Genomic DNA, 23,528 nt, shown 5'->3' with positions numbered 1-23,528 from the left:
GGTATTCTGGGGGATCCCCCAGCATTTTTAAATAAACATGTACATCATGTCAAAATCACTAAGGACAGAGGTATCAGGGGTTCTTATCAGGTTCTTATCAGGTTCATCGTCATACATAATGCACAGCAGAAAGGCTTATCTAATGTAGCCTACTGTAGCACGAGATTACCTTGAGTGTATGAACAGCAAGACCAAGCTAATCAATGGTGAAGATTGAACTGATTGGCATATAATGCCATCTGTAATACCATCACTGAGGTCCATTATTCCATGATCAAATGGGAATACTGCAGGAGCAGTGGTGATCAAAAGAATGTCATTTGATCTGCCTCACAATCCTATTATATGGAAGGATGCACAGCCCTTCATTGAATTGCATGCAGGGCAGAAACTCAATTCTCTATTTTCCATAAGAGTGGAAGATTTAAAGGGGACTATGTTGAGGTCAAGGCGTTACAGTGAAGGCCTGTGATCATCATGGTAATACCGGATGTCTGTATAGTATTGTTTTCGCTGTTCAAATATCTGTTGTGAAAAAAATATTATTATAATCAAGAGGATGTCCTATTGCTGTAATTTCATTTTATTTGTACAGTATAGTATAGTGGATAGTGTACATAGCCTTTATTTATGTAAACCAGCTCCTTTCCCTTCTTGTTTTTTCTTTCCTAGCACCAGGGGAGCCCCCCCTCCCAAATTTCGTTGTTTGGTACCTGTACTATATCAATGACAATAAAGACCATTGATTCATTCATTCATTCATTCATTATGTCACAAGCCATATTGGTCATATTGGTAACACACTAGTTTTACTAATGCTGTCGAAACTAACCCAGCACCAGACTATGGTTATGCAGGTTAATTAAGAGCAAAACAATACTATGATACACATCATGTTTACAATCAATAGCTCTGTTCACCATGGTAATAATTGACGTCGAGTGACTATTTCAGCTATTTATCTGTTAAAATACCAGTCCAACATGTGGGTTATGGAGGTAAAAACCAAAACAATACTATTTCTCTCTCTCTCTCTCTCTCTCTCTCTCTCTCTCTCTCTCTCTCTCTCTCTCTCTCTCTCTCTCTCTCTCTCTCTCTCTCTCTCACACACACACACACACACACACACAGTTTTCTGCCCACAAATACTATTGCCACCTTCAAATATATTCCACCGTTATTGAATATATATATATATATATATATATATATATATATATATATAATGCAATGTGTTAATAAATAAATGAAAGCGCAGAGTTCTCGGTTTGCTTGTCTGAACAACAAGACAGCCATCACACAGCCAGGCCAGCAGAGGGCAGTGTTGCCAGTATAAAACACAGGTCTAGGTTCGCAGAGTTTACAGGATTTAAGATGTCAAAATACTGGTAATATACGACAGAAGCTTTCGTGTAGAACAGGTTTCTTTTTTTCTTTTTCTTTTATCACTGACGTGTCTTAACATGCTGTTTAGAGGTCGTAATTATTACTACTGTCATATCCGTGTAGGAGAGACTGAACACACTTCAGGGAACGCACGCACACACGCGTGCGCGCACACACACACACACACACACACACGCACACACACAGGGGGAAAGGAGAGGCTCATTGGAATGCACGGAACGGAACCAGGAATGGTATCAAACACGTTATTCCTCATTCCATGATGCCATGCATTACAATGAGCCCGTCCTCCGATGTCTACCTCCACCGGCCTCACCCAGCAGTAATAATAATGTGTCCCACTCTCAACGTCCTTACAGGCAGGCATGATGCCATATATCATGTATGACCAACATAACTATGAAGTGTACACGTGTAGACATTAAGACACTGTTTTAAAACGGTCAGTTTCCTCCATATCATGTCTCCCCCCTCTCCCTCTCCGTCCCTGAGGCATTCCTGAGACTTACCCGTCCTCTCGTCTCCATGGCAACTCAGACCTGTCAGTCACACCGTTGCCCAGAGAGACACACCCTGACGCGTCCTCCTTAGCAACCATGTGCCAGCGTTCCTTAAGGCTTAGAGGACAAGATTAATAATTTACGTAATACTCGCAGGAGTTACGCAGCAGTGAGGTGATATATATATATATTTTTAAAGTGGTAACAGGACGAAATCCCTTAAAACGGCTAGTCTCTTATATATGAAACAATATCTGGTCTACTTCTCAAACCACTGACTACAGCTCCACGTGTGGCAGCTATAGTAGCTAGTAGGTAGCGACAGGCTACATCGACGGTAGCAGAGCTAAACCGTCTCCATTGTGTGACCCAGTCCCTGCTGTGCTCAGTATCTGGTGCAGGTTTCCGCCCCAGCCGCGAGCCGCACGCTTAGTAGGCTGCCTGGTTCAGTCCTCCGCGCATGCTCAGTCTGATCCCAGTGAGACAAGGCGACCCACTTCCAAGCCAGCTTGTTAACTAGAGTTGGATTGTGTGTAGAGACACACACTAACTAGAGGCAGACTGTAAAAATTGCTACTGCCTCAACTGACCATTCCCAGCGCGCGCGCACACACACACACACACACACACACACACACACACACACACACACACACACACACACACACACACACACTAATGTGATTAAAGGAGAAGAGCGTCAACCACTTTTTAACAATGTTTTATTCCACTGACATGAGATGACTCCCCCCGCCCCACACACCCCATCCAGGTAACAGGTACGCATGTGTTCAGTATGAAAACTCAAACAGACAGGAATTCTAGACAGCCCTATGGCAACCATCCCCCTCTCCCTCCCCCATCCCTCCCTCCCCCCATCCATCCCAAACCACATGCATCTTAGGCAAGTATCAAAAGAAGAAAAGAAGAAAAAAAACAACAAATAAAATATACAAATAAAGAATCAAAAACAAAAAGAGTGGTATAACTAATTGCGTAAGCCAATGGAAGGAGAGAATCATTCACTGCCCTGGTCCAACAAACAGACATATCAGGAGGTACAGTATACAGCCATGTGTGTGAGGGGCCCTCTACTTTGTTCTTAGGTTCTTCCGGTACCGGGTCGAGAGGAGTACCGGGGTCTACAGTACCGGGGTCGAGGGGGTCCAGAGAGCCCATGTCGCCGGACGTGAGGTGGACCGGGTCAGATAGGTGACAGAACAATGGAATGGATTCTACCTCTGAACCAGCTCCACCATGCTCTTTACTACAGACTGCAACCCCCAGCCTTTCCAAACTAGCCCCACCCCCCCCTCCCTCTCTCCAACCCCTTCCCTCCCTCTTTCTCCAACCCCCTCCCTCCCTCTTTCTCCAACCCCCTCCCTCCCTCTTTCTCCAACCCCCTTTCTCCCTCTCTTTCCAACCCCCTCCCTCCCTATCCTTCTCCAACCCCCCCTCTTTCTCTCTCTAACCCCTCCTCCCTCTAACCCCCCCTCCCGTTCACACTGCTACTGATTGATGAAGACTTCATGTTCACACACACACACACACACACACACACACACACACACACTTTTGTAACAGAGGCCGGTGAGTAGTAAAAGGGAGAGGCGGGAACCATGGCGATCTCAGTGTGTTTCTGATGTGTTGACAGACAGACAGACAGATGGATGATTGACAGGCGGACAGACAGACGGACTCAGTTGTTCTCCCCGACCTCCTGTTTGTCCTCCTCGTCTCCCTGGGTGTCTGAGGTCCACAGCTGCAAGGGAGCATGGGAAATGGAGTCTTTAGATCTCATGGTCATATCTCTATAGCTATACAGAATATTCCATAAGCATCTAATCCAGTAGAGACAGACAGATAGAGAGAGAGACAGAGAGATAGACAGGGCTAGTGGAAGCCTAGTGGATAGTGAGTTGGACTGATGATCCAGGTGGTGGGAGGATCAAATCCCACATGGGAACACCACCACTAGTGTGTCCTTGAGTAAGACCTGGGAACACCACCCCTAGTGTGTCCTTGAGTAAGGCACTCAGCCCTAAATTTCTCCAGGGAGACTGTCCCTGTAATCTCTAATTGTAAATCGCTTTGGATGAAAGTGTCTTGCTAAATGTTTAAAATGTAGAAGACAGAGAGACAGACTGACGGAGAGAGAGAGACAGAGAGACAGACAGACAGACAGGCAGGCAGATACTGACTGTGAGGTTGTCTCTGAGCAGCTGCATGATCAGGGTGCTGTCTTTGTACGAGTCGCTGCTGAGGGAGTCCAGCTGGGCGATGGCATCATCAAACGCCTGGCGGGACAGACAGGTTAGAGAGACACACAGGTTAGAGAGACAGATTCTCAGACAGACAGGTAAAAGGGAGGTGTGAGGTGTGAACAATGTTCCTGGTTTGTGAGGTTTGAACAGTGTGTGTGTGTGTGTGTGTGTGTGTGCTGCACCTTCTTGGCCAGCTCGCAGGCCTTCTCTGGGGAGTTGAGGATCTCGTAGTAGAAGACAGAGAAGTTGAGCGCCAGGCCGAGGTGGATGGGGTGGGTGGCCTGCATCTCACTGCTGCTGATCTCCAGGGCGCTCTTGTACGCCTCCTCACTGTTCTTAATGATGGCTGGGGGACGGACAGAACGAGACAGAGAAGGAGGAAGAGGAGAAAAACATTATTGTCTATCACACAAGGAAACGATAAGTCATCTTTTTTCTTTTTTTTTCTTTTTTCCAGCCACATGTGTGTTGTTCTCCTCACGCCCCTGGAGATGTGAGATCAGCTGACCTGGCCCCCCCCCCCAGTGCCCCTCCTGTTGCCAGGACGACTGTGAGGCAGGCGATGCACCATGCTGACAGGAGTAGGTCACTTAAGAGTGGTGGAGGCTCACAACGCCACGGCAACCACTCCCTGGGGGGTGAGGGGGGGCAAGGAGAAGAGGTGGGGGGGACCCCACCACGTCTGATCACACCAGGGAGATCACAGGAGGAGGTAGAGGACAGGCCTGCAGTACCTCCTCTCTCCACCAGGAGTCTCTCTCTCTCTCTCTCTCTCTCTCTCTCTCTCTCATTAGTGATGTCATGCAGAAGGTTGAACATCGCCGTGGGAACAAGAGAGGCAGACGCGATCACATGACTTCACGTCCGAACTCACCTTCCATGCGAGCGAGGCCCGTGGAGGTAGAAATCGGAGGATGGGCTCATTGTAACGCATGGAACAGAACCAAACACGTGTGTTTGGTCAAGGGTTAGGTCAATGGACTAGGGATAGGGTTATGGTTAGAGTCAGGTCACTGGGCTAGGGTCAGGTCACTGGGCTAAGGTTATTAAGAGGAGAGAGAGAGAGAGAGAGAGAGAGAGAGAGAGAGAGAGAGAGAGAGAGAGAGAGAGAGAGAGAGAATAGGATCAATCAAACACGTGTGTGTTTGATACCGTTCCTCATTCCGTTCCATGTGTTACAATGAGTAACAGTAACAGTCCTCCGGTTTCTACCTCCACCTGCCTCACCTGAACCCAGACCACGCTAAGGGTTAACCCTTAAAAATACACCGCAAGAGTCAACCTCAGCAACGCACTGTATGTGTGCCGGAACTGCTGCGGCTCTCACTGTTGCTGCTTCCACACTGGCTGCTGCGTGTCTTCTGTGGCTCTAACTGCGGAGCTGCTACTGTACTACTACTATGCGTGCTGTATGGCTGCTCTAACCCGTTAACATGGGTGCCGAAATGAAACGCACACACACGCTGCTGAGGTTGACACTGGTGGTGTGTTTGAAGGGTTAGGACCCCAGAGGAAGGATGGGTCTATAAGACAGAGGAGTACTGATTGGTCTCCCAGTATGGTCAGGGTTAGGGTAAGGGTAAGACAGAGGAAGGGTACTGACTGGTCTTCTCGTCGCCGGTGGCAACCTCGGCCAGGTAGCGGTAGTAGTCTCCCTTCATCTTCAGGTAGAACACCTTGCTGTCTGCCGGGGTGGCTGAGGGCACCAGGTGGTTGTCCAGGAGGCCCTGAGGAGACACACACACACTTAGCATGACATAGCATAGCATGACGTAGCATGATATAGCATAGCATGACATATCATGATATAGCATAGCATGACATATCATGATATAGCATAGCATAGCATTGCATGACTGGTAGCAGAGAATAGGCGACACTAACCCTAACCCATGAAACACTACAGCCCTGTGTTCAACACTGACAGAGGACGGGGGGTGGGGGGGGGGGGAAGACAAAACAGGGTCTGTGTGTGTGTGTGTGTGTGTGTGTGTGTGTGTGTGTGTGTGTGTGTACTATCCAGTCAAAGTTGTGCGTAACAGACATGGGCCACTGAGCAGACCTCAGTCAACAAACCGCTGCTAGCCTGCTAATGCTAATGCTAATCCACTATCTAACAATGGCTACTTCACAGTGGGACCGGATGACAGCAGTATAGAAGATGACACCGTGTATTATCAATCACAATAAAGATCAGCCAGCCATTCAGAAACAAACACTCAAGGTGTGTGTGTGTGTGTGTGAGCAGGTCACACACACGTGTGTGTGTGTGTGAGCAGGTCCTTATGCAGCAGAGTGAGTGACCTTGCATTGTAGGTCAGAGAAGCTAGAACAGAGGCTCATCTTCCTCATTACAAACCTGTGAGAGACACACACACACACACACACACACACACACACACACACCACCCAGTGACCTGACGAACCATAACCCTAACCCTAGTCCATTGACGTAACCCTAGTCCATTGACCCAACCCTAACTTTAACCCAAGACGAGAAGCGTATTAGTACTGGACTAACAACAACGTTGGACAGTGAATTCCATTGTCCCAGCAGCACAGAGTTACAGTAGAGCTACAGGACAGTAGAGTTACAGGACAGTAGAGTTACAGGACAGTAGAGTTACAGTAGAGTTACAGTAGAGTTACAGGACAGTAGAGTTACAGGACAGTAGAGTTATAGTAGAGCTACAGGACAGTAGAGTTACAGGACAGTAGAGTTACAGTAGAGTTACAGGACACTAGAGTTACAGGACAGTGGAGTTAATGTAGAGTTACAGGACACTAGAGTTACAAGACAGTAGAGTTACAGGACAGTACAGTTACAGGACAGTAGAGTTGCAGGACAGTAGAGTTACAGGACAGTAGAGTTACTGTAGAGCTACAGGACAGTAGAGCTATAGGACAGTAGAGTTACAGGACAGTAGAGTTACAGGACATAGAGCTACAGGTAGGGATGGGACGATTATCGTTGTTATCGTTAATCGCGATAAAAACACCAGCGATAACTTAATCGTGGAGAATTTTAATTATTTGAATAATCGTCATAATCGTATGTTATGAATAAACTGTGTTTAACAAATGTCTGGCTCTATTTTTCAGCCTAGGCTACATTACTTTTGCAGTCAAGTCAATTGCAATTCCTCACATGAGCCGCGCGCGAATATCCTCACAGAACTTGTCTCGCGCTATTGTTCAGCCTGCATGGGTAACGTTACTGTCAAGTCAGCCTTGCCAGTCAGTCACTAGGTAACGTATGCTAGCCTACTCACCATGGCTGGTGAAAAACTTTAGACGGGATACTGTCATTGGCCTTCCTTGTTATTACCAGGCAGTGACAGTCTATGGCTGCAAAAGGCACGGTCGCCCCTAAGCTTTAGCAAATATATTGTGGTTTACTTAATACTGTTCAGCACTTGAGGTTACATTCAATGCATGACTTGTGCTATAGGCTAAATACAATGATTAAAGCGGCAAGTAGCAAGTGTGCGCATCAAAGGCATTAGGCACGTAACATCCATGCTGTATAAACACATGACAACCGTCCGTTATTTCCCGAACTTTGCCCGAACCCCCTGCGAGGACCCGGGGAACAACGGTACGCTCCCCGCGGCTGCTATCAGACTGGCCGCGGGAGTGAGTGTTGAGGGAGAGAGGAGACGACAACCCTCGCTCGCCATAGACTGTATCCCTACTCGTCTCTCCTGAGCTCGGTTGTAACGTGAACCGTGGAATACAGGATATGTTAGATGCTTTACAGTAATTCCCCAAATGACCAGAAAAGGAAGTTAGATTTGTCGCTGGTCGCTTTTGACTAATTAAGTCGCCAAGGGGCTCTGGAAGTTGGCAACACTGGGAGTGCGTTCTTTAAACTTCCTTGGGTACGTTAATGAAAGGTGCTGATTGGCCGAAAAGGAATTGCTCTTTCTTAAGGACCCGGATTATGGCCAGAGATATGTGCCACTAGAATCTGAATTACTGACTTAAAATGTCCTAAAAATACAACAAAATCTAAGTTAAAGTGATTACAGTGTGTTTTATTGGCATAAAAAAAACAAAAAAAAACGATAATATCGTGGATCGCGATTATTTTGCCCACGATAATCGTGACATGACATTTTCTAATCGTCCCACCCCTAGCTACAGGACAGTAGAGCTACAGGACAGTAGCGTTACAGGACAGTAGAGTTACAGGACAGTAGAGTTACAGGAGTCCAGTAGAGTTACAGGACAGTAGCGCTACAGGACAGTAGAGTTACAGGACAGTAGAGCTACAGGACAGTAGCGCTACAGGACAGTAGAGCTACAGGACAGTAGAGTTACAGGACAGTAGAGTTACAGGACAGTAGAGCTACAGGACAGTAGAGTTACAGGACAGTAGAGTTACAGGACAGTAGAGCCACGTGTCTCCGTCATGAACAATGAAGTGGCCAGGCTGTCTCCATTCATTGGCTAAGCAGCTGTAGAGATGATGTCACTATCCGGTTGTTAAGTTTAGCCATTTCCGGGTCCAAACCAGAAATTCCCCCCACCAGAGTACCAGTGAACTACAGCGGTAGAATGACAGTTTAATCGTTTTTTAGACTCGGATCTATTCATACAACAAGGGACACAGCACTTTCCCGTTTTCTCCATATTGTCAGGGTATTTGACCCTCGGAAAAGCACTATATAAATATAATTTATTATTATTATTATTTCGGCATTTCGAAGACAGCGCCTCAGCCAACTTTGGACCCGGAAACACGTCACGACTTAACAACCGGATAGGCCAACAACATCCCCCTCCCAGGATAATGAACAAACAGCATTCTGTCGCCATGTCAACTGTCACAACCTCGCAGCTCATTCTTGTGACGAAAAAGATTAAGGTCAAATCAGCCCCTGGTCCTTAAAAGGATTAACCTGAATCTCAAATCAGTCCCTAGCCCCTAGGCACTAGGACAGGACTAACCTGAATCTTAAATCAGACCCTAGGACAGGACTAACCTGAATCTTAAATCTGCCCCTAGCCCCTAGGAGAGCTGAAGATACGAGAAGGAGGCAGTAAGGAGACAGTAAGGAGACAGATCTTGCCCTCTTGATAGGCCACCATGTTTCAGACACCTATCCTAGAGTACCCTCTCAGGTGTACACACACACACACACCTACACTGTGCCTCCTGAGACACCTGCTTCCCCCTATACTGTGTCTCCTATTTCTACTTCCCCCCCTTGTACTGTTTCTCCTGTGTCTAGAAAAAATAAATAAAAATCTTTCTTTCTTCTATCACAACGACTGCCAATGGCCCCTGGCCTGAGCTGGATTACTCTTCCTGCTACGACGGGTGTATTGACGATTCACTTGCTTAGTCAAATGTATCGATTGTAAGTCACTTTGGAATAAGGCATCTGCTAAATGCCCAAAATGTAAATGTAACACACACACACACACACACACAAGCCATCAACAAAGAGGCCAAAGTGGTAAAACTCACCAGCACGTCGTTGCAGATCTCCTGCAGCTCCTTCTCGATGGTCTGCCGGTAGTCCTTGGTCATGGCCTGCTTCTTCTCCTGGCCTTCGGTCTTCTGCTCCATGCTGCTGATGACCCTCCAGGAGGAGCGGCGGGCCCCCACCACGTTCTTGTAGGCCACCGACAGCAGGTTCCTCTCCTCGTTGGACAGCTCGCCGCCCTTCTCCGTCACCGCCTTCATGGAGGCTGCCATGTCGTCGTAGCGCTCGGCCTGCTCCGCCAGCTTGGCCTGCTGTACCAGATCCTCCTTGTCCATGATGGGGCTGTGGTCTACGGGCTGGAGGAGAGGGGGGGTTAGACACACACACACTCACACACACACTCACACACACACACACACACACACACACACACACCCTTGTCCATGACAGGTCTGTGGTCTACAGAGGAGAGGGGGGTTAGAGAGACAGACAGACACACACACACACACACACACACACACACACACACACACACACACACACCTCCTCCTCCTCCTTCTTGTGCTAGCTGCGGTTCTCTCTGGAAGCATTAAACGTTACAAAAATGACTTACACGTTGTTTGTATTGCACACTCACGTCAAAGCATTCTGGGTTCATTTCCCAGACGCGGAATTGGTCTATGCCTTCAGAGGAGAAGACCCATTCAAAGTGATGTTTCAGACGTGAATTAGAAATAGAGCCAAAATTAACGGCTAACCCCTTAATGCAGCGATGACAATACAGTCAGGTACTCTCAACGTGTACTCAAATGTACTCTCAACGTGTGTGTGTGTGTGTGTGTGTGTGTGTGTGTGTGTGTGTGTGTGTGTGTGTGTGTGTGTGCGTGTGCGTGTGCGTGTGTGAGTGTGTGTGTGTGTGTCTGACACAGTATCCATTGAATCACATCCGTTCTTCTAGAAGCATCCACCGGGCATGCTCTTAAGTCACACGACATGCAAATACACGCAGCCCAGCTTGCAAATACTCGACTGGCCAGCAAACTGGTGAACAATGCGGATATAACAACCAGCCCACCACACCCTGATCCCAGTAGGGGCGGATGGGTGGGTGGGTTTACCTGTCTGTCTGTCTCTCTGGAGCACCTGACTCACGAGCCAAGAGCTACCCGGAGAAGACAAAGGCTAGCCACCAGAGTGGAAGACATATCACACACGCACGCACGCGCGCACACACACACTCACACACACGCGCGCACACACACACACGCGCGCGCACACACACACACACGCACGCACACACACACACACACACACACACACACACTAGTCTGCTAGGCTACAGCCGGGGCTGGATGTGTGTCAGAGTGTGAACGCCCTATTTGTTCATTTTACCGGAACACTGATAGATGTGAGATCATTAATTCATTCTACACACACACACGAGACAAAAAAACCGGGTCGATATTCTTCCGATGTAACGGGGAAATCAAAGATTTAGGACTTCATTTATGGTCTGCTACCAGCCACTAGCAAGCTAACCACAACAATGACAGACAGACACACGTCTAACCCCGAGACAAAAAGCTTTTTCGAGCATCCCAGTCAGCGACGACCTCCTTTTGCAAAGCAGACATCGTAGATAACATTATGAACGAATCCAACGCATGAAGATCACACAATAATTAACCTAAAGGCTCAATCAACACTTTTTGTGATTATTCACTAAATTCCCCGAGAGAAGAACATCAACTGACCTGAGATTGGAGTGAAGTGTTCTGGCTCTGGCGGCTCTGCTACACACACACAGCTGACTGTCTCCCCGTCTGTCCTTTCGCATCCACGGGGTTTCCCACCCAATCACAAGCACCAGTAGCAGGGGCAGGGAGGGGAGGGATGACGTCAACCGCCACCATGGCAACCGGCCTGCTCGCTTCTTTCCTCCTCCTCACCGCTAGAATCTGTGTCCTCTCTCTCTCTCTCTCTCTCTCTCTCTCTCTCTCTCTCTCTCTCTCTCTCTCTCTCTCTCTCTCTCTCTCTCTCTCTCTCTCTCTCTCTCTCTCTCTCTCTCCCTGTCTCTTGTTAGTGTTTACTATCATCCAGAAGAGGTTATTTGCATAAGCCATACAGTACAATGAAGCCCAGCTCAGAAGGCTGAGGTTGGAGAAGGAGGATGCCTGGCAGAGGGGTGACAAGAACAGGTTTAGAGACTCCAGGTATAAGTTCGAGGCAGCTGTTAAGCAAGCAAAACATTGCTACTCTGAGAAACTGCAACAACAATTCTCAGATGGCAACGCTGCCTCTGTCTGGAAGGGTCTAAAACAAATCACCAACTATAAACCAAAACCCCCTCAGACCACAGAAAGCACTCTCCTTGCAAATGAACTGAACAAGTTTTGCGGCAGATTCGAACTACAGTCTGCCCCCTCTGCTACTGCCCCCCCCCCTCTCCCCAACCTCCCCTCCTCCTCCCTTCTCTTCCCTGAGCCCCACCCCCTCTGCCCGCCCACACCTCTCTGTCTCAGAGAGAGAGGTGAACCGCCTGTTCAAGAGACAGAACCCCCGGAAGGCGGCCGGTCCGGATGCTGTCTCACCCTCCATGTTGAAGTTCTGCGCTGACCAGCTGTCCCCTGTGTTCAGCAACATCTTCAACTCCTCCCTGGAGTGCTGTCAGGTACCAGCCTGCTTCAAGACCTCCACCATAATCCCTGTCCCCAAAAAGTCGAGGATCACAGGCCTGAATGACTACAGACCCGTTGCCCTGACCTCTGTAGTCATGAAGGTCTTTGAACGCCTCGTCCTTGCCCACCTGAAGTCCATCACAGACCCTCTCCTAGACCCCCTGCAGTTCGCGTATACGAGCCAACAGGTCCGTGGAGGACGCGGTCAACATGGCTCTCTACACCATGTCCTGGAACATCTGGACACGGCCGGGACCTACGCCAGAATCCTGTTCGTTGACTTCAGTTCGGCGTTCAACACTATCTTGCCACCCATACTGGAGTGTGGGCTCTCTGCACTGCAGGTGCCTGACTACACCTGCAGGTGGATCACGAACTTTCTGTCCAACAGGACCCAGCGGGTGAAGCTCGGGAAGTCCATCTCTGAGCTGAGGACCATCAGCACCGGTTCCCCGCAGGGCTGCGTCCTGTCTCCCCTCCTGTTTTCCCTCTACACCAACTGCTGTACCTCCAGCCACCAGTCGGTCAAGCTCCTCAAGTTCGCGGACGATACCACCCTGGTAGGGCTCATCTCCAGGGGGGATGAATCTGCTTACAGGAGCGAGATTGACTTGGTGGTCTCCTGGTGCACCCGGAACAACCTAGAGCTGAATGCTCTTAAGACAGTGGAGCTGATAGTGGACTTCAGGAGGAACCCACCCCCTCCCTCTCCAATCATACTGGGAGGCACTCCAGTCACCACAGTGGACATCAACGCCCTCACAAAAAAGGCCCAGAAGAGACTGTTTTTCCTGAGGCAGCTCAGAAAATTCCACCTACCAAAGACCACGCTGGTGAACTTCTACACGGCCATCATTGAGTCCATCGTCACCTCCGCCATCATCATCTGGTTCCCCGCTGCAGCGGCCAAGGACAAGGCCAAGCTGCAGCGGGTGATACGCTCGGCGGAGAGGGTGATTGGCTGCCCTTTGCCCCCCCTTGAGGCCCTGTTTAAAAGTAGGGCTTTGGGGAGGGCCAGGAAGATCATGGCTGACCCCGCACACCCAGGACACGGTCTCTTCGCCCCGCTCCCCTCAGGCAGGAGGGTGCGGTCCCTAGTGAAGGCCTGACATGCACACAGCTTTTTCCCCACAGCCATCCGGCTCCTAAATGCCGCTGCCCCCCCCCCCCCCCCCCCCTGACCTGACCCCTATCTATCTACCCTCCCTCCACCCCCACCCAGAGAGCTTTGGACTGTCTGGATATGAACACTTGAACACTTGATCTCTGCACTTTATATTTATATTAATTATGACTCTTGCACTATGATGTTGGTTTGCACTGTCTTGTCCTGTCTTGCACCTGTCCTGCTGTAAACCGTGCTCCACTGTCCCAAACCAAATTCCTAACATGTTTACATGTCATGGCAATAAAGTCTTCTGATTCTGATTCGGATTCTGATTCTGATTAATTATCCTGCTGTGCGTTGATTACATCCAGAATGTTCTAACACCTCTCTGGTTTCACACCGCAGGCTGTTTTCTCTCACATGGGATAGAACAAGGTCCAGGAAGCATCCAGTGAATGGTTTACAGGAAGGAAGCAAAGGGATTGTTGTGAGACATACAGACAGACAGACAGGCAGACAGGCAGACAGACAGACAGACAAGCAGACAGGCAGACAGGCAGACAGGGAGGCAGACAGACAAGCAGACAGACAAGACAGACAAGCAGACAGGCAGGCAGACAGACAGGCAGGCAGGCAGGCAGATAGGCAGACTTGCAGACAGACAGATAGTTGGACAGACAGGCAGACAGATAGTTGGACAGACAGACAGACAGGCAGGCAGACAGATAGTTGGACAGACAGGCAGACAGACAGACAAACAGACAGACAGACAGACAGTCGGACAGACAGACAAACAACAATACCAGTCCTGACTCACGGTCACACCTGCAACAACAGCAGAGCTGGCTTCTGGACAACAAGACAGCGTTGTCACAGCGATGTATCATTGTATTCATTCACTATTCGGACCTCCTGGATGACTCCGCTGTTGTAGTGAAATGACTCAGAGATAAACACTCACTGGCTGTTCAGCTGTTCTGTTAGAGCAGAACTGGCGTCCTTCCTGCCACTTACAGACCCTGAGAAAGGCTGGCAGGAAATGAGCTCCCCGCCACCATGGATTAAACAATCAAAGATGGGCCTTTTGTACTGCGTATTATTATCCATGTCTCTTGTCAAGATTTATAGTTTCAATTAGTTGATACGCATATGCACACACACACACACCTCTGAGTCATTCTGAGACCAGGGAAGAGAAGATAACGACAGTAGGTATCTGTTCCACAGTGATGTAATCACACCCATTATGTTGACAGAAGCACAGTCATCACGTCCATGACGTCACAGTAGGCGCGGGCGCGCGCACACGCACACACACACGCACACACACACACACAAACGCACACACGCACGCACGCACGCACGCACACACACACACACACACACACACACACACACACACACACACACACACCTGAGTGTGTAGGGAGACTATCACATGTATCATGTTCCCTATCCATTTCAAAGGGGCGTCTCTTCATCTGTGGGTTTCTGATGCTTTCCCATGCAGTGTTCTCCTTTAGGACATGCTTCAATGTTTACAAGTGTTATCGTCATAGTTACAGAGTTTAGAATTGTTATCGTTACAGTTACAGAGTTTAGAATTGTTATCGTCATAGTTACAGAGTTTAGAATTGTTATCGTCATAGTTACAGAGTTTAGAATTGTTATCGTCATAGTTACAGAGTTTAGAATTGTTATCGTCATAGTTACAGAGTTTAGAATTGTTATCGTCATAGTTATAGCGTTTAAAATTGTTATCATTATAGTTATAGAGTTTAGAATTGTTACTAGTGTAATAAAACAATCATGTGTTAATCTTTCCGGAGGATGTTGGGCTGTAAGCAGCTAAATAGAGCATCAGACAGACATCAGGCTGTCTTATAATACACGTCTGAGACTCTATTATCACCGCCTCCCGCAGGGAATACTGAGCTATTTTCACATGGTCACATGACGCACCTTTGGGCCACCGCTATGCTGAAATAGCCTGTTTCTGAAGGATTGAAATCCTTCCAATCCTGCCATGTTTCCCCCAGGGGAGGCCGGTGGAGGTAGAAACCAGAGGACCAGCTCACTGCTCACACGTCTGTTTGATACCCTTCCTCATTCCGTTCCATGAGTTACAATGAGCCCGTCCTCTGATTTCTACCTCCACCGGCCTCCCGTTTCACCCCAATGTTCCTAATGAATTAAACCAGTGACCTACACCCTGATACACTGTTATACACCCTGATACACTGTCATACACCCTGATACACTGTCATACACCCTGATACACTGTTATACACCCTGATACACTGTTATACACCCAGATACACTGTTATACACACTGATACACTGTCATACACCCTGATACACTGTCATACACCCAGATACACTGTTATACACACTGATACACTGTTATACACCCTGATACACTGTTATACACCCTGATACACTGTCATACACCCTGATACACTGTTATACACCCTGATACACTGTTACACATTCCTTCAGTATTACTGAGAACCTGTTATCAGCTCAATAGATCACACACAGGGAGAAACCACAAGATGACATTTACTGTATAATTGTGGAGGGAAAACAATATTGAAATGTCCCTTTGGGGGAGAACTTTTAGTCCCCCCCTCCCTCTCTCCTCCTCTGCTCACTAAACCTGTCCCTCCTCCCCCTCATCTCTCTCTAGCTGCTGCCAGAAACTGATCGTAAAACTCTGTAGTCAGGAGGAGACAGGTCGGACCAGCCGAGCAGGGCCAGCTCAGGGGAAACACCCAGAGGACTCGTTGGATGTTGGGTGTCACACCTGGGATTGCCTCAGATGAACACACACAATGTATTGTAACCCATCCCACGGTTTTATCATCAGGGAGATCCGACATGCTGGTCTTGGTCCAACATCAGGGAGAGGCTGGTGGAGGTAGAAATCGGAGGACGGGCGGCTCATGGTAAGGCATGGGACGGAAAATCAGGAACGATTCATTACCATGAGCCGCCCCGCCCTCCGATTTCTACCTCCACCAGCCTCCCCTGCCCTACATAGATGTCCTTGCTTCCTCCCTTGAGGAGATGGTTGATCTGATGTGACCTGATGGCTGACATCACTGTAATGACATGCTTGCTATGACCACTTCAAGGGAGGTAAACAGAGATGGTAGATCCGGAACATTTTCAAACATACTTATATCTTTTGTTCCATTTATTCATATTTTCTTCATACAAACATGATTGGCCTGCCAGGAAACATGGCTGTGCTATGCAGTACTATTCTCCATCCCTTTCCCTGAAGCCAGCACTTGTCCACTCCCTGACACAGATGCACAAGCAGAGGATGATGACACACAGCCCAGGCTCATACCTCACCTATACCACTTTAACTCACCAACTGCCAGAGAGTTCCAGAACACTCACCACCTAGAGTGTTTTATGTGGCAATCTACCTAGCAACAACACTCTGATTGGCTACAAAATGAAGCAGCAATCATCTATGCGTTTTTGGTGAATAAACTAGTCACCCGTGGCACTCTAGAATGTTGCCAAATTTGGTCGACTTCATTCACCCTCACCGGCACTGAAGGAGTTAAACCCGTGTCAGGGAGTGGACGAGTGTAAACGGAATGGAGAATTGGGACGCAGGGTGAGGGCCCTCCACCACCCACGCCCACAAGCAGAGCTAACGCCATCTAGTGGAGAAAAAATAACCGCTTCCTCCTCAAAACCCCATTGGAGGACACGGTCCGAAGGGGCGGAGCCTCCCACATCATGAACAGGACACAGCAGATGTTAAACAAAGTAAAACTTTATTAAAATGTTATATTACATCATTGGGCCATTAAAGAGTTTTTGTTTTGTCTCCAAAAGTCCACATTTTTATTGACATGTTAAGATGTTAAATGACAAAAACAAGTCATGAAAATACAGCTTGGAAACCGCGATCAAGATTCACCTTCATAGTGACCCAACACAACCCACTGATTAGTGACGGAAACCAAGGAAGGAGAGAGGAAGAGACAAACCTACGAGACTACAGGCGTCATCTCAAGATGCATCTTAAACAACAAGGCTGTAGGACACACAGGCATAGCCCTCTGCTCCCAGGGGACCCAACGTCCACAAACAAGAAGAAGAAGAGAGAAGAAGAAGAAGGGGACAACCAGGAGGTTATCTCTAGTCGATCCACAGGGATAAAACAAAAACAGTTTTTAATTAAAGAGGAAAGAGATTAAACAACATCTAGGATTTCTTTTCTTTCTCTCCAAAGATTTACTTTTCTTCAAACCCAGTTAAACCCTTGATTTTGTAAGCACAGTGTTTGTGTGTGTGTGTGTGTGTGTGTGTGTGTGTGTTTAGCTTCAATCGGCGAGGACAACGGTCAGACCACGGACTGTTCTCAGTGGTAGAGTGTGTTCTGAGTGTGATTGATGAGGGGGGGTGGTCTTAGTGAGGAGATAAGGGGCTGAACTTAGTGAGGGGATAAGGGGTGGTCTGCATTGACAGTTTGCATTGATCAAGGAACACAGGGCCGTTGTCCAGTCACAACCCCTAGCCCCTAGACACCTCAGCTGACCTGAAAGGGTTGGCTGGATAGGCAGATAGACAGACAGGTAGGTAAATAGATAAGATAGGTACAAGCAAGATGGCGCAAAAACCCTCCATCGCCAACCAGAGGGCAGCGTGGAGCTCATACCATTCCATCTACGGTCAGAGAGGTAATGCTAGGAGTCTAGGGCAGTGGAACCTGGGTGAAACCTGGTCCTGGGGGGGGCCACCGTACCTGCAGGATTTTGTCCCAACCCAGCAGTGACTCATCTGATTCAGCTAACCACACTGTTTCTGAAGATCAGTTGAAATCAGACGAGATTGGCACTAGGCCAGGACAAAGTGCTGAAGTCCTGTGGGTCTCTCTCCAGGACAAGGGGGGAGGACCAGGGGGGGGCTTCGGGGGTTGTTCGTAGCTAGGCCCGGGGTCTTTAGTGTGGGGGGGGAGGGGGGGTCCTGAAGCAGCCTATGCCTCCACGCCTTCCAGCTCTGGGGGCATAGGGGACTTGGGGTGCTTGCTCTCGAAATGCTGCTTGAAGGTCTTGGGGTCCGGCATCTGAGACTGGGAAGGGACAACACACAGACATGGTCATAATGGGACACATAATGGGACACACACACACACACACACAGAGTAGAGAGACAACACACACACAGCCAATAGAACCGAGGAGAGTACACACTATCACTTGCTGACAGTTATCCAGCCCTCTTAAGTCTTACGCCTGGGCCACACCAGACACCGCTACCTCTGCGGCACGTGTGCGGTTCATTTGGGCGGCCACGTTAACAGGTTGGAGCAGCCACACAGCGTGAGACACGCTGCTGAGGTAGAGGTATACGGTGTGTCCCGGGAGCGCTACAGTTATCCAGTCCTCTTAAGTCTCGGATATTTGCATGTGACCGAGGAGTTGATTTGGAACGTGGCCAGGAGAGTAGGGATGCTCCGATCTGGATTTTTGGGGCCGATACCGATCACCGATTTGTTTCCTCAAGATCAACCGATACCGATTTTTAAAAAAATACATAACTGACTGGATAGCCTAAATATTTTTTGCTTTTTAGACAAAAGTTTTGATCCATTAGGCACCAAGCAAACGCAGACCCATTTTTATGGCATAGTAAAGGTCTGGCCTATCACCCAGTTAGGGCCTGAAGCCCAAGTCAGTCGATATGGCTGTATAAAAGACATCATAAACGTGGCCTTCATGGTTTACATACTGTTACGTCCACCTATGTTTTCTGTTCAGTTATCTGTCTTCCCCAGAAAAAAAAAAAAAAAAAAAAAAAAAATCGGTTTTTGCGATCGGCCATTTTTGCCGATCACCGATCGAGTCATTTGGAGTGAAATCGGCCGATTTAAATCGGTGGCCGATAAATCGGAGCATCCCTACAGGAGAGGCTGGCGTTGGTAGACATCGGAGGACAGGCTCATTTGAAAAGCACAAAACAGTTTCATGCATTGACATTGAGCCTCCGTCTCCCAATTTCTACCTCCACCGGCCTCCCCCCCGGATTCAGCATGTCTGGTCCTGTGTGCAGAGACAAAACCAGTCCTGCCGTTTCATAACCATGAATAAAGAAAAAGGGTGGTTCACACTTTATGATGAGAATAAGAATTAGGGGGTGCCTTTCACTCTGTGTGCCTTCTGGAGAAGGGTGGCAGAATTCCTTCAGTATTACTGAGAACCGAATGACAGAATGGAAGACTTCGCTAACTTGATTAACCCTTATTGCTATTGATTATACATGATTATATCTCTTTGTCTTTATGTCGTTTGATGTAGTTTCTTATTATTATTTGCATTCATGTACAGAACGTGCTATACAGATAGAAGTTCGTCCTGGGGGGGGGGGGGCCTGGCTTTCTCTGCTGACTGTGCAGATAAACACACACACACACTCATGCACACACACACACACACACACACACACACACACAGCAGACGTGTGTACCGTGTACAGACCCTGCAGACGGCGCAGGTGTAGACGAGCGCTGCCATGGCAGCAGTCTTCTGGTCGTGGCCCTTGGCCTTCTTGGCCTCCGCCGCCTTCTTGGCGTTCTTCTGCTGAGACTGGATCTTCTGGTGCCCGCGCGCCATCGCTGCCTACTGAGCTACAGAGAGAGAGAGAGAGAGGGAGCCATAGAGAGATACACACACACGAGAGACAGGTCGTTAGTGATACAGGAGTATGTGGACATCCATGGACGTCGGTGTGAGAGATGGGGGGTCTTTCAAAAGTCGAGCTAATCTAGCGTCGCAATCTTCGGTAGTTCTCTGCTGCTGCTTATCAAGTTAGCGAAGTCAGATTCCCAAACCGTCCCCTTATTATGGGAAGTCACCAACAGCTTAAGGCGAGTGTGAATCAGCCGCGGTAGCCTGGAGCAGAGAGGAGAGAACCGGCTGACTCAGATCCAGGAGCGGCGTGGGAACAGGGGAGAGAGAGACAACCATGTCTGTGTGGGAACAGGGGAGAGAGAGACAACCATGTCTGTGGGAACAGGGGAGAGAGAGACAACCATGTCTGTGGGAACAGGGGGGAGAGAGACAACCATGTCTGTGTGGGAACAGGAGAGAGACAACCATGTCTGTGTGGGAACAGGGGAGAGAGAGACAACCATGTCTGTGGGAACAGGGGAGAGAGAGAGACAACCATGTCTGTGGGAACAGGGGAGAGAGAGACAACCATGTCTGTGTGGGAACAGGGGAGAGAGAGACAAGCATGTCTGTGGGAACAGGAGAGAGAGAGAGAGACAACCATGTCTGTGTGGGAACAGGGGAGAGAGAGACAACCATGTCTGTGGGAACAGGGGAGAGAGAGAGACAACCATGTCTGTGGGAACAGGAGAGAGAGACAACCATGTCTGTGGGAACAGGAGAGAGAGAGACAACCATGTCTGTGTGGGAACAGGGGAGAGAGAGACAACCATGTCTGTGGGAACAGGGGAGAGAGAGACAACCATGTCTGTGTGGGAACAGGGGAGAGAGAGACAACCATGTCTGTGTGGGAACAGGAGAGAGAGAGAGACAACCATGTCTGTGTGGGAACAGGAGAGAGAGAGACAACCATGTCTGTGTGGGAACAGGGGAGAGAGAGACAACCATGTCTGTGTGGGAACAGGGGAGAGAGAGACAAGCATGTCTGTGGGAACAGGGGAGAGAGAGACAACCATGTCTGTGTGTGGGAACAGGAGAGAGAGAGACAACCATGTCTGTGTGGGAACAGGAGAGAGAGAGACAACCATGTCGGTGTGGGAACAGGGGAGAGAGAGACAACCATGTCTGTGTGGGAACAGGGGAGAGAGAGACAAGCATGTCTGTGGGAACAGGGGAGAGAGAGACAAGCATGTCTGTGGGAACAGGGGAGAGAGAGACAAGCATGTCTGTGGGAACAGGAGAGAGAGAGACAAGCATGTCTGTGGGAACAGGAGAGAGAGAGACAAGCATGTCTGTGGGAACAGGAGAGAGAGAGACAAGCATGTCTGTGGGAACAGGGGAGAGAGAGACAACCATGTCTGTGGGAACAGGAGAGAGAGAGACAACCATGTCTGTGTGGGAACAGGAGAGAGAGAGACAACCATGTCTGTGTGGGAACAGGAGAGAGAGAGACAACCATGTCTGTGGGAACAGGAGAGAGAGACAACCATGTCTGTGGGAACAGGAGAGAGAGAGACAACCATGTCTGTGGGAACAGGGGAGAGAGAGACAAGCATGTCTGTGGGAACAGGGGAGAGAGAGACAAGCATGTCTGTGGGAACAGGAGAGAGAGAGACAAGCATGTCTGTGGGAACAGGAGAGAGAGAGAGACAAGCATGTCTGTGGGAACAGGAGAGAGAGAGACAAGCATGTCTGTGGGAACAGGAGAGAGACAACCATGTCTGGGCTTGTTGACACAGCGAGCTACGGCCAGCAGCAACACCGGCAGTGAGTCGTGATCACATCGGGTAACAGCTCGTAGCATTAGTTAGTTGATCTATATTATATATCTATATTATATCGGGCCACCTGGTTTGCTGGCATGGGTCCGATGAAGACACCGAGCTGGCATCGTTAGGCACCACACTAGGCAGTGTTAGGTAGGCTAGCTGACACCACTAACCTGCCACACCATGTCCTAGCATCACACACATGAATGCCATCGAACGAAACAACAATCTAACTAGCTTGATACTAATGAATATACATCACTTATGTACCAACACGTCGCAGATAAGACCTCCAGCCCCATAGTGTTGTTAGAGAGAGCCAGTTAGCTAGCGAGCCATATGGCAGAAATGGGAATTAATGACGTTAATAAGTTATTAATACATGCATTAGGAGGCTTAAAAACAAGACCGCTGTCTTATTATTGTTAATATACCGAGCTACCGTACATTACCTGTGCTGAATAGAAGTGTACGGCGATGAGTCCACTACTCGAAAAATGTCGCTGAATGTTTGAGAGACGATGAACACCTCCGATGGTCAGGACGACGATGGCGCTAATGGGTTGTTAGCTTAGCATAGACAGCTATCATCCCCTCTTCCTGCCCCCAAATGACGCATTCTGAGACAACACCGCCCCCTGCTGCCCTTCACTGGGAAAACAAGACAACACCGCCCCCTGCTGCCCTTCACTGGGAAAACAAGACAACACCGCCCCCTGCTGGCGCTCACTGGGATAGCAGGGCAACATCGCCCCCTGCTGGCGCTCACTGGGAAAACAAGACAACACCGCCTCCTGCTGCCGCTCACTGGAACAACAAGACAACACTGCCCCCTGCTGCCGCTCACTGGAACAACAAGACAACACTGCCCCCTGCTGCCGCTCACTGGAACAACAAGACAACACTGCCCCCTGCTGCCGCTCATTGGAATAACATGGCAGCCTGACACGAGAATATTATGGCGACGTGAATTAGTGTTAACTGACAGAAAGGCCATCGATGATCGATGTGAAATTGTATTTAAACTAACCACTTTGACATACATGTGGCAACTCGAATAGGATTTATCAAAGTGCCTGTTGATACTTTTCAAGTCTTTGCCCATAGATACTGTATACCTACTGTCTTATGTCCATGTATGATGCTTCAAGGTTGAAGAATGATCATGCTTTCTTTGTGTCAGAATCTCACATAACAACGTAAATATTAAATTATGTTCACACAGTTCTTCTGACATAGTTACAGCATGCAAGGCCAACTACACCCCATTCCTGTTTCATGAAAAGTTAATGATTTCTCTCTTAGAAGGAGATGGAGAGAGAACAAGGCAGAAACAGCTGGCAAAACAGAATGACCTTGACGCTGGTTTATAGTTGCTCTTTTTAACGTGTGTGTGTGGGGGGGGCTTCTGAATAAAGGCGCTCACACACACACACACACACACACACACACACACACACACACATACACACAAGCACACACACACACACACACACACACACACACACACACACCCCCTGTGTGTATTTACCTTTATTAGGAACACTGTACTAATACTGGGTAGGGCCTCCCTTTATTAGGAGCACAATACTAATACTGGGTAGGGCCTCCCTTTATAAGGAGCACGATACTAATACTGGGTTGGGCCTCCCTTTGCTCTCGAAACAGC

At 48.7% G+C, this 23,528-nt stretch overlaps 2 protein-coding genes across 2 annotated transcripts; both read right to left on the bottom strand.

Moving 5' to 3' along the window:
• Positions 1–3,606: 3,606 nt before the first annotated feature.
• Positions 3,607–9,941, bottom strand: LOC308154008 (14-3-3 protein beta/alpha-A-like; the record flags this gene model as incomplete). Its single annotated transcript, XM_080527188.1, has 5 exons — positions 3,607–3,669; positions 4,109–4,204; positions 4,354–4,517; positions 5,775–5,898; positions 9,648–9,941. The coding sequence occupies 5 exons, from the start codon at positions 9,939–9,941 to the stop codon at positions 3,607–3,609; spliced, it is 741 nt and encodes a 246-aa protein (XP_080383314.1).
• Positions 9,942–17,210: 7,269 nt separating this feature from the next.
• Positions 17,211–22,408, bottom strand: LOC308152687 (zinc finger protein 706-like). Its single transcript, XM_080525730.1, has 3 exons — positions 22,312–22,408; positions 19,899–20,047; positions 17,211–18,493 (listed from the first exon to the last, which is right to left on the bottom strand). Exons 2-3 carry the CDS (start codon positions 20,031–20,033, stop codon positions 18,398–18,400), a joined length of 231 nt encoding a protein of 76 aa, XP_080381856.1. The 5' UTR covers positions 20,034–20,047; positions 22,312–22,408; the 3' UTR covers positions 17,211–18,397.
• Positions 22,409–23,528: the final 1,120 nt, after the last annotated feature.

Source organism: Nansenia antarctica, assembly GCF_963989245.1.
Source record: "Nansenia antarctica genome assembly, chromosome: 3".
In the NCBI taxonomy this organism is placed as follows: domain Eukaryota; kingdom Metazoa; phylum Chordata; class Actinopteri; order Argentiniformes; family Microstomatidae; genus Nansenia; species Nansenia antarctica.
Note: the sequence above shows the minus strand (reverse complement) of the source record. Positions and strands in the feature narration are given on the sequence as shown.